General features: G+C 41.8%; 1 protein-coding gene across 1 annotated transcript; it reads right to left on the bottom strand.

Annotated features, from left to right (window-relative positions):
• Positions 1 to 413: 413 nt before the first annotated feature.
• Positions 414 to 12547, bottom strand: IRF9 (interferon regulatory factor 9). Its single transcript, XM_088470019.1, has 9 exons — positions 12312 to 12547; positions 9763 to 9942; positions 8398 to 8578; positions 7152 to 7261; positions 6913 to 7060; positions 5829 to 5864; positions 4133 to 4498; positions 3651 to 3766; positions 414 to 1511 (listed from the first exon to the last, which is right to left on the bottom strand). Exons 2-9 carry the CDS (start codon positions 9940 to 9942, stop codon positions 1362 to 1364), a joined length of 1287 nt encoding a protein of 428 aa, XP_088326145.1. The 5' UTR covers positions 12312 to 12547; the 3' UTR covers positions 414 to 1361.
• Between the last annotated feature and the right edge of the window lie 2621 nt (positions 12548 to 15168).

The following is a 15168-nucleotide window of genomic DNA, read 5'->3' as shown; positions in this document are numbered from 1 at the left end:
TTAAGAATAAGAAGTTAAACCATATCTAGTAGCTAGTATAATGTGCAGAGTCATGCCTAGCAAATAAGCTATATCTACTGCAAATTATAAAAAGCTAAAGTCAAGTCTAATATGCTGTCCCATGTCTATTGCCCAGTCTACAAGCAAAGATGCAGCTGGGGCCAAGTCATACATGGTCAGACTGCAATCATTGGCCAACTACCATGAGAATGTTCCCAACATATGTTGGGTTGGGATTGGCAGTAGTTTTGGCCAACTAAATCTAAAACGATCTAACAACTCAAATGGCTATTGAAGTCACAGTGTGTACACTTATATAGTAGTGTGTGAGAATGAATTTAGTAGCTCTTTTATATGGTCACTTAAATTACTATTTCAAAGCAACATTTCTCAAGCAACATATAAAACACACAAAACAAACTATAAAGTTTATATAAGAATATTTACATAAAGTATTTGTAAATGTTCCTAAAAACATTAGGGACATTTGCACTTCTCAATATTAAACATTGCTAAGAATAAAAATAAAGTTCAGAACTAACACAGAAGTAGCAGTATTGACCTTAAAAAAGTAAGCTACAAACTGTGTAAAGAAGATTGGTCTGTTGGCTAGCATAAAATGTCTAAGTATACTCACAAAATACAAGTAAGATAAAGGAGACTAGAAAAAGAGTTAAACCTTGTAGGTGAAAAGTAGAAAAATAACTTCAGCATCCATTATTGGAGAATTGCAGAATGCTGGAATTGTGAACATTTTCAAATATACAGGTAGTAGAGACAGATGACATTGTACAGGTAGCAGAGGTAGCAAAATATACAGGTAGTAGAGACAGATGACATTGTACAGGTAGCAGAGGTAGCAAAATGTACAGGTAGTAGACAGATGACATTGTACAGGTAGCAGAGGTAGCAAAATATACAGGTAGTAGAGACAGATGACATTGTACAGGTAGCAGAGGTAGCAAAATATACAGGTAGTAGAGACAGATGACATTGTACAGGTAGCAGAGGTAGCAAAATGTACAGGTACTAGAGACAGATGACATTGTACAGGTAGCAGAGGTAGCACAGTATCAGAGTTCACTTCTCAAGACAAAGTAAAATGCACCTTTTTCTTATTTTCTCTAAGTATATTAAATTGCAAAGTATTTAATATTTCTTCAGATACCTAATAGAAAATAAAAAAATATCTATTTAGCCAAACTTAAGTATCAGGTGATTAATAATGAATGATGATGAAAATTGAGCCTGACGGAACATATTAAAGACTGAACTTATCCACACCTATTGAAGTGTAAGTAGACTGGTGTTAACCTTAGATACAGGGAGTACTTGCTAATAAATGTTATATGGACACGTGTTTAACCACACAGATCAGTACTCGTCATATCCACAGGTAGCAGGGGTATCAGAAACGGAGCAGGAGGGTCCTGCAGGAGTGGTTCTCTAGGCTGAGCAAGGTGATTCTCAGTTGCTTGTCGCACCAACTCAGCAGCCGTAACTTGCTCTATCTGCAGGAAGAGAAGACATTAGGCATTGTACAAGAGTCAAATGGAAGAAACTGCACTTAGATGAGACACAAGCACATAAGTGGCATTAACTTTAAAATTATTTGTTTTGCTTACTAAAATGCTAAATACTGTTCTAAATATGTAATCATCAACTCATATGTATATACTGGGTAAGCCAAAAATGTTACATGTGTCAGTATGCTTTAATAAAAACAAGCATTTTGCTTATGCATTTATTCCGGAGTGCTGTCCTTCTTTTCTGTTCTTTATTATCCTTTATCTGGTACCTGAACATTGATATACTTTCTAAAGGAGTGCTCACCTTTTCCCCCATGATCTTGTTGCATTAGATGCAAACAGAACCTAAAGATTACTATTATATTATTTTTGCATTATGTGTATTTGAGTTTTGGAAGAAAAATAAATATAGATACAAAAACAACAAAAACAAAAATCAGAAGACAATTTACAACATTATTGATGGAATAAAGGTGGACATTGAGACAGACAGACAGAAGTAAGAAAATACATACAGATGTTTCCACATACATCTATAATCTGTGCGCTACAAGTTGCGTTACACATAACGCGTAAGTGCCATGTGACTCAGTAGCGTCGGGCGTCTTTTCACGCGTCTTTTTACCTTCAAAATGTGTTTTATTCACACAAGCAGCACATGCTGATTAAAATGGATTTGCGGCATGCCTATGTTCTTTGTGCGACTACAGGTGTATCTGCATGCAAAATGCTACATTACAGTGTCAGCAGCTGTGACACTAACGTAGCATTTCACATGTAGATAGACCTGTAGTTGCACATAGAACATAAGCATGCTGTACATCATTTTAATCAGCAGAAGCTGCTTGTTATATTAAATAGGCTATATAGAACACCAACCAGAAAGAAATGCAGGAAAAAAGAAATGCGATGAGGACACCCAAGGGGACAGGATAAACAAAATTAGGCAGAGGAGACTTCTGAGTCCAAGGTATAACTGGTGGACTACCATTCTGTCAAACTTTAAACGGACACTTCCTTTTCATATACATGAATCATTCATGGGAAACAGTAAAATTAGCTAGGCCTATCAGGAGGTAAGGGAAGGGGCCTGTAGCGCTATTCACTTTCTAGCAATTCATACCTAAAAAGGATAATGGCAAAAGTTTGTAATAAAGGTTTAATACATCTGCAAGGCCCAGACCAAACAGAGATGTTTTTGGGTCAGATATACGCAGTCTAATCCAAGAAGTAGCCACACAGGGATGTGGTTAAAATCCCGACAACCTGAGTGCACTGGAATCCCGATCGCTGAGAAAACAGATGAGGGAATGCCAATCCTAAGGAGACCGAGGACAGGTAAGTATCAGCTGCGGGGGGGGGGGGGGGGGGGGTGTTAGGCTCTAGACATGGGGGGGGGGGTTAGGTTTAGGCACCACCGAAGTGAGGTTAGGGATTAAGGGGGGGAGGGTTAGGTTTAGACACTTGCCGGTAGGGTTAGGGTGTTAGGGTAGGGAAGGTTAGTATGAGGGTGCAGGAAAGGAGGGTTAGGGGGTAAATAGGACAGGGGAACATTACTCAACGTTCCCGTCGGGATTTGAACCATTGGGATGCCACTGTCAGTGTACTGACAGCCGGCATTCCGTCCTTCAGTATTTCATACCAATTCCGCCACACAGCCCAGGACCAGAGACCAAAAATCAGCAAACATGGGACAGGACCAAAGCAGAAGCGTGGTGGAAGCTGAACCTCCAAACTGCCCCAGACGTACTAAGAGTAAAATATACTCTATGGAGTGTATATATAACTGTATGTGCTGAAATCTGGCATACACCGAAGTGGTGTGAGGTCAGACAAGTACATTATTGCAATATTTATCATAATAAAGAGAGTAAGTTGATATTTAAAAAAAAAAAAAAATGCAGAAATTGTTTGTGGCTTTATTTACAGCTCTATAATATTTATTTTTTATATAAGACAGGTTTTTCTAAGATCATGATTGCAACTTTGAATAAACAAAAGTAAAGCATAGTTCCCATATTAAATAACTGAAAGGTTAATGAGACTTATACAAATTTATGACTCTCTAAACGTTTTATCAGTTATGTGGAATAAACCATATACAAAACACATTTCCCTCACCTTTGCTGTAATCAGTTTGTCAGTTGCAGAGTCAAAATCTAAGATCTCTTCACCAAAACACAAGGTGACGTGGTAATTAGGTGGTGTCCCTCCTTCAGTTCTGTAAATGTCCAGCTCTAAGCAAATACAGAATAAATGTTATATAACGCACATAAAAACTACAGACATATTCTCTCTAGGATCAGAATGGGTCTCCTGAATGTCCATGCAGACCTCGAGTCAGAAATATAGATTTGAGTCCGTTTCATACAACTCTCTGCATTTTCAGTAGTGTAAAGTGCGCTCTACATATACATCTCTCTATTGCTCATTCCTCTGCCTCCATGTCTGTCATACCTATTCTTTCACTGCTTATAACTTGGGCACACATTTGGTGGGCCAAATATTAAAACTCTCATCACAATATCATAAAATTAACTACTGTGAGGAATGACAAAAGAGCAGGGCCTCCAACAGGCTAGTCCTGACCTACATACACTTACCTCTCAGGAACTTGTTGGTGTCAAATAGTTGTACATATTTATCTCTTTCCAGCTTGTTAATAGTTTCTTCATTATCCACACATGACGCAGTCCAGAATATGCGTCCTGAACATGATTTCTGGCGCTGAGCGTAGATTCCTTGTGAGGTACTGGCCACCATGACCCCAGCTTGAAGGAAGGTCAGAAGGTTAGCTGTATGCCTGCGTACTTCTTCGACAAGCCTATCATCCGGGGTGGGAAGGAGCACATGCTCCATTCCCCCAGCCAAGTGTTCATGCGGAACCCTAGCTGACAATTTGCACGCTCCACTACCGACCAAGCACTGTGACACCTCAACGCCACTATATATCACTGTAACTTTCATGTCTGAAATGGAAGAAAGAGAATATTTACATACAGAAAATGCATGTGTGTAACTTCTTCTTCCAACACTCTGACGGCTTCTGAATTAACGACGGTTTAGTAATAGGACCATTTCATTCTATCAATTATTAATTCTCCATCCTACATACATTTGCAATGCTTTTTTAAAGGTTACCCTTTGCGGGTCATTAAAACTAAGTCCCTCATTCAGAGCCGTACGCTCTGAGCAGAGCGCACGCTCTGAATGAGGGCCGTCCTCCATAACTATGGAGCGTCCTCCTGGACGCTCGTATAGCTGTGGGTCACCACCCACAGCCTATACGAGCATGCAGTTTGATGGCCGCGATGGTCTTGACCATCGCGACCATCGAAACTGCGAGCCGGAGCCTGCGGTTGAGGTTTTCAACCGCAAGGCCCGGAGTGATTTTGGCTCTATCAGAGCCAAAATCACTCCCACTGACATCACTAGTGATGTCAGTGGGCCGGCTTCTGACGGGAGGCGTTCCCTTAGGAACGCCCCCGGCAGGGAGGCACGCCCCCGGCACGCCCACCAAAGGGGGCGTGCTGTCAATCAACATCGACAGCACGCCCCCTTTGATCAGACACAACGAGCGAAGGAAAGTCCTTTGCTCGTTGCGTCTGGCGCATGCGCACGACGGAGCTCCCTCCGTCGTGCGCATGCTCAGTGCAGAACATCGACCCACTTGCGAGCAGACAGCCGCTCGCGAGTGGGTCTGAATCAGGCCCTAAGTTTTTAAAGAAACTGAATGGTAGAGGCATATGCAGATTCACCCTATGTTCTTGAAAGTTAATTTCTATCTTTCAAAAACTGTACATTATTCACTTAAATGTACGACATACCTAGGTTGCATTATTTATTACTACCATGTTTCTAGAGCACTCAGAACTTGCAGGTGAGTTGGCGTATATTATTGGAGGGAAAGCATTGCATTTCTATCATCATTTGTATTGCTAATGGGCCCCAAACATATGCGATGGATTGCCGCGATCCCGCGATGCTGCAACCAGGCATCACAGGATCGCAGAAACATGTTGGATTTCGGCGATTTGACGATCAAAAAATTATCGCAATCGTCAAATTGCGGACAACATGTCAAATGTCTGCGATCCGGTGACGGATCGCAAAACATCGATGCTGGGCGATCGGAAAATTCCAATCGCAGCCCTGCAATCCATCGCAGATGTATGGGCACCTTTAGAAACTGTGCAATAATAGCATATGGAGTGATACAATATTACTGGCAGTTCTTATGTATCCATCTACAGTGAGCAAAATGCTACATGTAGAAAATATTGAAAAAAAAAAAGTTACCTGTATCTTTCATATGTGAAGGTTGTACTGGGGGAGCTGTAGAGGGAAATATATACAAAAAGATTACATTTGAGGGTAGGAGAGCAAGGAGGTTTTTGCCTGCCCTTGAATTTAATATGAATGCAGAACTCTAATAAAACTACTTAGAGGTGGTTTTCAAAACAAAGAGATTCTCAAATAAAACCTTGGCAAATATACCCTCTGTGGTGCAAACATGTTGTTTAAATAAAGCTGCTGATTGGACAAAATGCAGTAATTGTCCACTTAAGGAACTATCTTCAATTGCTGCTTGAGTCCTGATCAAACTGCAAACTCTCCAGGATGTGGAGTATGGAGAGTATAGATACTATATAAAGTACACGTCTGCACAAACATAACTTAGTTACACAACAAAATATAAAAAATAAATCTAAAAAATACAAAAAAAATAAAACAACATAAAAGAAACAAAAAACATAACTAAAAGTGTCAAAGTAATATGTGATACAGTATGCTGCAGCTGGAGGCAGCCTGCACATTGTACGGAGTACAAGGAATACTTTACATTAATCCCCATGTGATATAACATATCGCCTATCACACTCCGAGTCATGTTAAAAGTTAATAGGGGAGGAAAATAAAACGAAAGGGAACAATATTCTGTCTAAATTCAAACATTTAAAGACAGGCATTGCCATCATCTGCAGATAGGGATTTTGGGGCATATTGCAATTTTGTCCACCAAGACCAAATTTTATTTGCTGAACAGATCGTCTCATGTGTACCCAGCATAAGTTATCACTCAAGGTGTTTTCAAATGAAGACTCAGGGCTAGACTAAATAGGCAATTTTTAGACTAGCAATTTTAAACACTGTGTAGTGAAACTTCAACTATGCAATGCTACAATATGTATCTTGGAAATAGAGTACTCAGGATTTTTTGTTTTTAGCAATTAATCCATTAAATTATCCACATAACATTGCACAAAATCTCTGTTAACAGATTAAACTAATGTTATTCAAATGAGTGAAAAATTACACATACTGCCATATCCTGAACAATTCACAAAAAATAAGGTACATTAAACTTTAATTTATGACTTACTCAGGGTAGCGATAGGTGTATTAGGACTGAATGACTCATAGCTAGGGTTAGTCTGGTTGAAATTCGGTATATCAGTGTTGCTTGTGTCACTTCCAATCCCAGAATCCTCTGGAGAAATGGAGCTGGTGACCTCTGAAATGTCAACTTCCTGAAAGAGCAGAATAGTCATCCACAAGAATTAAATGAAAGGAGAAAAAAAAAAAAGAGAAGATGACATAATAAAAGTAATGTAATGTTACCAATTTGATCTGAGACTTCCTTTCTGCTTGTTCTACTTCATCAGATGAGGTACTCCTTGAATCTGCAGTGCTCTTCCTCTTCCGGCCTGTTCTCTCAGTAGGTGCAATCACTGGAGTAAGGTTGGACAAAAAACATTACTAAACTCTTAGGAGTCTGTGTGCTTTTTTTCAAAGGTCCTATGCATAAGGACATCTGGCTCTGAGAACCTTTGGAAATCCTTGACTTATTTGTTAAGCTGCATACACACACAACGATTTTTTGAACGATTATCGTTAACGATATTGTTTATCGTTCAAAAAATCGTTCACTTTCTAAGTTAAAACGATGAACGATTATCGTTCATTCGCGTTCACGTTTGTAGTTCAGTCAGACTGACCAACTCAACGACTTTCATTAAGGGAATATGCAAAAATCATTTGTAGTTCAAAAAAATCGTTCATTACACTTTAAAAAATCTGACAGAAAATCGTTTATAAAATCGTTGGTAACAAAATCGTTGTGTGTGTATGCACCTTTAGTATTTGCAACTTATAGGGGTATATTTAATAGCCTAGTACAGTGGTTCTCAAACTCGTTCCTCAGGACCCCACACAGTTCATGTTTTGCAGGTCACCCAGCAGGTGCACAGGTGTAATCATTACTCACTGACACATTTTAAAAGGTCCACAGGTGGAGCTAATTATTTAACTTGATTCAGTGTGGAGACATGGAAAACATGCACTGTTTGGGGTCCCGAGGACTGAGTTTGAGAACCTGTGGCCTAGTACATAGGTTTTCAAACTCGGTCCTCAGGACCACAAACAGTGCATGTTTTCCAGGTCTCCTCACAGAATCACAAGTGAGATAATTAGCTCCACCTGTGGATCTTTTAAAATGTGTCAGTGAATAATGACTACACCTGTGCACCTGCTGGGTGACCTAGAAAATATGAACTGTGTGGGGTCCTGAGGACCGAGTTTGAGAACCACTTGCCTAGTAGCTGCAGACAACCTGTAGATTTAGGCAATTTAGCCACTAGATTTAAAGCACCAATTTATTTTTAAAAGGCAAAACCAACCTGGTTTTCTATCTTAAAAAACTGGCTCTTTAAATATAGAAGCTACATTGCTGAGAACTGTAACTTGCATACGCCATAGTATATATTTCTGTCAAGTATACGACAAGTTCTGTCAAGTTCCTTGTTTCTCAGAGTCTGTGTTTGAGCTTGAGGCTTTGTTTGACTTTTAGCTTTGATTCTGCCCTCACCTTGCTCTTCTGGTGGAACAATCTTATAAACCTTGAAAGGTTCAAAAATATCTAATTTGGATTTCTCTGGGAGCTCCTGGAATTCTGGGCTCTTGTTCAGAGCACAACGAAGCCTCGTCTTCCATGTAGCTGCATCTACCTTTTCTCCACTTTTGTATTTGTTCTTGTACACAGCCCATGCCTAGTTACGAAAAATAAATAAATAAATAAAACAACACTATCCTATATCACATATCACTGTTAAAGCTGCACCTCCATGTTCAGTTTAAAGAAGTTTCTCCTTAGCCCAGCTTGGGTCACATGGCTGTACCATCCAACTTTTTTAATGCAAAATAATAATAATAATAATAATAATAATAAAGCACTCTTCTCTAAATAGGACTCAAAAGTTGCCTGTGTGTTTTGTTTTTTTCCCCAGGTACGTCTCAAATCTGCTTTTGAAGATTTCTAGGGTGGAGGCTCTGTCAAACTGTGCGAGGAAGCAAATTACAGAGAATCAGAGCTGCAAAGCTGAAAGCTCTGCCCCCAAATGAAATATGGAAATTTCTAGGTACTGCTAATAGTCTTTCATCTGAGAATTAAAGTAAGCAGGAAACTGCTGGCAGTAAATTCTCTTGCTGGGAGACCCAGGTAGAGTACGTTGCAGCAGTTCAAGCAAAAGAACACAAAATGTATATATAAATGTAGGAAGATCTTCTGAGGGAATCAAATGCAATCATAGCTGTCCCTGATGGTTTTGCACCAATTTTTTCAAGCCACATTCCAGAACACCAGATTCCGTACACTGTCAATGTTTTCAAGCTCTGAACCCCCACGCGTAAGAACAGTTGGTAGTCAAAGCTGTAGCCTTGTCTTTGAAGGTCAGCTCCTATCATAAGAATTTCTGTTTTATCAGGATTCAGATGCAGCCACCCACTCCTGGAGCTCAACTAGACAGCAATATAAGATTGGTATTAGGTTCTCAGTAACCAGAGCAAAGGACAGGTACAGATGAGTGGCAGACCATGCCATGGCATCTTAATTTCTTCCTGTAGTAGAATCTATACTGAAAACAGAATGGGAGATGGGACAGAACTCCGGGAAATGCCACATGCAGTAGCACCAGTGAACTTCCAAATTAATTCAGTACAGCACTATTAAAGGTAGCGAAGAACCAGTCAAAAGTAATAATCTCTTCATTACAGTTAGTAAATGGTGCTGCCAAACACACCCTCTGTCGACAACCCCCAGCTGCCATTTAATGGTGGTGAACAGTATTGGTATGCCAGTTCTGTGCGAAAAGCAGTTGCATGAAGCAAAGATAACAATAGTGTCATAATAAAAGGTCAAAATAACAGTGTATAATAAACATTGTAATGCACATACCTTAAAGACGGCAGCGTCTTCATCATGGCGGAAGTCTTGTTTCCCCGCATGTTTCCATGGGATTCGGAAACTAATTTTCTGATCATCTTCCCATTTGAGTCCAGGAAACTTTCCACTTTCAATCTGTTCCACTAGCCATGGCTTCAGTTTCCGAGTTGGGCGTGCACGACGAGAAGCCATCTGCAAAACATCACATAGCATAGTACACACATTGCTTACACCGCAACTATAACAACTGTGTGCTTCTCTCTCTCTACCCTTCAATTTTTAGATGGTTAGTAAAGACCACGTAGCAAAATTAAAAGAAAAAATGTGCCCAATGAACATGGGCAGATTTACAATTGTTTGTGCCGCTGGACAGCTTTTTCTGTGCTTTCCCTTCCCCTACAACTGGGAAATTTTGATTCAACTAGTAATTAAAATGATCATAGCTTTTTTTTCCTTCTGTTGGCAGACAATGGGGGCCATTCAATTCGGAGCGAGGTGAATAGTGGCGGGAAGTTGGTCCCGAAGCTATTCAATTAACCTCACAGTTTAGTCCGACTACAATCACTTGTAAGTTGGAGAATGCCGGTTCTCACAACTTAACCTGGGTGTTTAGTCGCAAGAACCGGCATTCTCCGACTAAAGTGCCGGCCGCCAGGCTGTTAGCACTGTGCTAAGCCGGCAAACGTTTTGCTGATATACTTTAAAATATCACATAAAATAAACTGACACACACTATTTTTCTATGAGTCTTTTAGCAGAATAAACTTAAGCACTACCAAATGAAGGTATCACTACAATACATATATAGAGATATAAGCAGTAGTCTAGTAAGCTGTAACGGCCAGGGCCCTCTTCCCTCTTGTGCTCCTCCCCTGCCCACATTGACACCAAATCTTTAGGCTCAACAGGTAGCGCTACCTCTGTGGGTACTGTGACTGCATAGGAAACAATGTTTATGTAGCTTGTATTCCATGTTCTACACTGTATTGTACAGTAAACGTAGGTACACATTATACAATCCGTCGGATGATATATCGTTCCGCCGCGGGTCGTTTCTCTCATATGAGTCATGTGAGTAATCAAGTGTGTACGCCTGATCCGTCGTTCATCGCATCGTCCCATCTGCTTTTCTGCACAGCAAGATGGGGCAATGCAATGAATGACGCCATGCTGCTATATGCAGCATGCAACGATATACTGAGCCATCGTACACCGGATTGTGCAGTGTGTACTGCGTGCGCGATGTATCATTTCACTGCATCATTCCATCGCTGGGTAGCTTTAGCTTCTGCATTTTGCTTATCCTCTTGTTTTTGTGTGCACTGTTTATGCTTACGTACTTTATAAAGCTCTGCGGAACCTTTGTGTTGCCATATAGTCATTACGGAGTTAATGCAGAGTTGCACGAAAGTCAGCTGCAATTATCCTCAGGTTACAGGCACAAATCTATATGTAAATATTTGCCCATGAGATGTACGCCTCTATGTGACAACACCACCCCCATCCATAAGGAAGAGTATAAATCCCCTTCACTAGCCGTACCTGGAAGTGACGTGAGTGAGGGCAGAAATGGAGGTTTCTGCCCACACTTTCCACCAAAATAAGAAAGTTGGTCCCTTGCGGACTCGCATCGCTCGCCACGCTGCGGGCTCAGTGGCTCGCTTGCCACATGATTATATTCCACCTCTGTGCCCACTTGGATGGTAGGGAATGACGGACACAGGCAGATGACGTCATCGTACAGAAACGGAAGGGGATCCATCTCTTCCCCTATCCATAAGCCCGGTTTCATATCCACCATTATCACTTGCTCCAGTCCTATCTTTGGTGCAAAAGAAGCATCTAAAAACAGACAAATCACTGCGTACGCACAACTCAGCATAGCCGGCAACTCTGTCTGCACGCCCTCACTAACTTAAGCTGGTTACACACTGGAGCGATGTTGGGCCGAAATGTAGTTTCGTAACAACATTCCGCCTACCTCGCTCAGTGTGTATGCATGTTTGCGCACTCCCGAGGTCGCTAGCGACGGTCGCCAGGTTTGATGTGCTGCACATCAAACCTAGATATATCGCTAGCAGCTATTGCATTGTTAGTAAATTACATAACGGTAATCGTTACATCATTCATTAAAGTCGTCCAGTTTGGACGCACAATCACTGTTGACGGGCATTAGTTCCGTTGTCGGAATGAATGCCCGTCGCTTCAGTGTGCACCTAGCTTTACGGAGACTTTAGGATCACCCCAACAAATGTACGCTCAGTTACGGAGCATGCGCAGTGCTAAAACACGCTAGAACCACCCGCAAAACTCTGCATTGGCCCCATGTGTATAAGCATTGTACATTATTTTATACAATAATATTATGTTTCTATGTATTCTTCTAACATTAACATATGTCAATCAGTAAAGGGCTAGTTTCCTTCTGCAGGAATAAACAAACGGTATGTATGACACATTCTCCCCTCCCCTCTGGGCAGTATAGTAAAGTCCTCAGAATGCTCCAGCTCTTGCAAAAAGACAAAAGTATATAAGTACTCATAGGAAACTGCAGCACCTACCTGCCTTCCACCTGTGTGTCTTGTGGAATTTCCACTCTCGGAATCACTAGTGTCTCCGTATCTTCTCTCCCCGCCCCCGGTCTCTCGATCTCAGTCACCACCGCCCCCAGGTTCTCTTGTTGCTGCTACTGGTGTCTCTCGTTTCCCTGTTGTTGCTGCTCCGCTTCCTCCTTTTCCCAGAAATCACGTGACCCGCCCACAGCAGCCAGATACTAGTTCTCTCTCTCTCTAACGTCTGACATCACACGGGCGGCAGCAGCAGCACAAGCTTTACGTCACTCTCTCAGGCTCCTCCTTTGAAGAATAAATACTTTTTATACTGTACATTTACTGCCTTTTATATATTCCCAAAACATTGATAATATATACTTCCAAGACTCTAACTACAATTGTTGCACAATTAGTGCAACCCCATATATAATTAACCCATCCAAATTGATTCAGTATAAAAGTTGCTAATGTGTTTACCCTACTCCAGATATCACAGAATGACTCCAGTTCAAAGATATATTTTTTTAATTTAAATGGGAAGATTTGGATAATCCAAAAGGTTCTCTGTACACTCAGCAACTTTCCATTTAGACCTAAACAGTGACCGAAGTGGGAATTTTGAAGTGGGGGTATAGAGAACCTAAGGTTGTACTTATGCGCAAGTCGGAAAAGGGGGCGTGACCCTTAAGACATGCCCCTTTTTCATCAGTGTAGTGCAGTGGTACCCAAACTGTGCCGTGGCACCCTGGGGTGCCTCAGGACACTTGCAGGGATGCCTCAGGTTGGTGGACCAGCACCAAATCAAATTAGTTATGGTCAATGTAATGTAAATATGTAGACAAAAAGAAGCTCAAACCTGTCCAACACCACATAACTGAACCTAAAGCTGCATACACACACAACGATTTTCTAAATGAACGATTTTAGTAAACGATTTTCGTTTTTTCAAGGGAAAAATTAACGAAAATCATTTACTAAAATCGTTCATTTACTAAATTTAATAAACGATTTTTTTGAACTACAAACAATTTTTGTAACTTTCCCTTAATGAAAATTGTGAAGTTGTTCAGTCACAATGGACGATGAACAACAAACTACAAACGTGAACGCACATGAACGATAATCGTTCATTGTTTAGGCTGAAAAATACAACAATTTTTTTAAACGATTGAACGATAACAATGTCGTTATAGTAAAATCGTTCAAAACATCGTTGTGTGCGTACGCACCTTAAGGGTGACAGGTAAGCACCATATATTTCACTTAATTCAATTTTTTCAATAACAAACGTTTGGCTTAGGGGTGCCGTAAAAACAATGCTGTTACTCTAGGGTGCCGTGATTCAAAACAGTACCTCTGGGGTAGTGTACCACACCGTAGTACCTCTTATACACATTATACCACACAATAGTAGTGCGGATAATACAATGCTCACAGTAGTAGTGCCCCCTATACAATGCCCACAGTAGAAGTGTCCCCTATACAATACCCACAGTAGTAATGCCCCCTATACAATACCCATGGTAGTAGTGCTCCCTATACAATGTTTACGGTAGCAGTGCCCCCTATACAATGTCCACAGTAGTAGTGCCCCCTATACAATGTCCACAGTAGTAGTGCCCCCTATACAATACCCACAGTAGTAGTGCCCCTATACAATGCCCACAGTAGTAGTGGCCTTTCTGCAATGCCCAGCAGTAGTGCCCCTTCTGCACTGCCCATAGTAGTAGTGCCCCCCATACAATGCCCACAGTAGTAGTGCCCCTATATAATACCCACAGTAGTAGTGCTCCTTATGCAATGCCCCAATAGAAGTGCCCCCTATAAAATGCCCACAGTAGTAGTGCCCCCATACATTGCCCACAGTAGTAGTGCCCGTTATGCAATGTCCACAGTAGTAGTGCCCCTTATACAATGTCCACAGTAGTAGTTCCCCTATACAATGTCCACAGTATTATTATTATTATTATTCTTTATTTATATGGCGCCACAAAGGTTCCGCAGCGCCTTACACAGTACATAAATGAGCACACAAGAAAAAACTGTTAATAGTAATACAAAACAATGCAGGACAATGACATGGTTTATAAACATTGCTGCATACCACAAGCAGCAGGGCATAAGCAACCAAGTGTTAGGTGCCAGGTGGGAAGTTAGGACTACATAGTACTATAAGTAAGGGAGGAAAAGCACATGAAGGATGAGGGCCCTGCTCGTGAGAGCTTACATTCTAAAGGGGGGGGGGGGGCTGACAGACAGGAGCAACACAGATGGGGTAGATAGTGAGGAAGGAGCATGGAACAATGGTTTAGGATATATGCTGCGGAATGTGTATTAGATGACCTTGGCCCTGATTCAGAGCCGGACGCTCTGACCAGAGCGCTCGCTCTGAATCAGGGCCCACCTCCATAATTATGGAGCGTCCTCCTGGACGCTCGTATAGCTGTGGGTCACCACCCACAGCCTATACGAGTGTGCAGGTTGATGGCCGCGATGGTCTTGACCATCGCGACCATCGCCACTGCGAGCCGGAGCCTGCGGTTGAGTTTCTCAACCGCAAGACCCGGAGTGATTTTGGCTCTATCAGAGCCAAAATCACTCCCACTGACATCACTAGTGATGTCAGTGGGCCGGCTTCTGACGGTAGGCGTTCCCTTGGGAACGCCCCCGTCTGGGAGGCACGCCCCCGGCTCGCCCACCAAAGGGGGCGTGCTGTCAATCAACATCGACAGCACGCCCCCTTTGATCAGACACAACGAGCGAAGGAAAGTCCTTCGCTCGTCGCGTCTGGCGCATGCGCACGACGGAGCTCCCTCCATCGTGCGCATGCGCAGTGCACACCATCGACCCACTTGCGAGCGGACAG

This window comes from Taudactylus pleione, unplaced genomic scaffold, assembly GCF_031769625.1.
Source record: "Taudactylus pleione unplaced genomic scaffold, aTauple2 ptg000095l, whole genome shotgun sequence".
Classification (NCBI taxonomy): domain Eukaryota; kingdom Metazoa; phylum Chordata; class Amphibia; order Anura; family Myobatrachidae; genus Taudactylus; species Taudactylus pleione.
This window is presented reverse-complemented; position numbering and strand designations above follow the sequence as displayed.

Coding starts and splice junctions, on each gene's coding strand:
- IRF9 (XM_088470019.1), bottom strand. CDS start 9,942: ATGGCTTCTCGTCGTGCACGCCCAACTCGGAAACTGAAGCCATGGCTA. Junction 8,579..9,762: donor AAGACGCTGCCGTCTTTAAG/GTATGTGCATTA, acceptor TTTCGTAACTAG/GCATGGGCTGTGTACAAGAA. Junction 7,262..8,397: donor TGTTCCACCAGAAGAGCAAG/GTGAGGGCAGAA, acceptor ACCTTACTCCAG/TGATTGCACCTACTGAGAGA.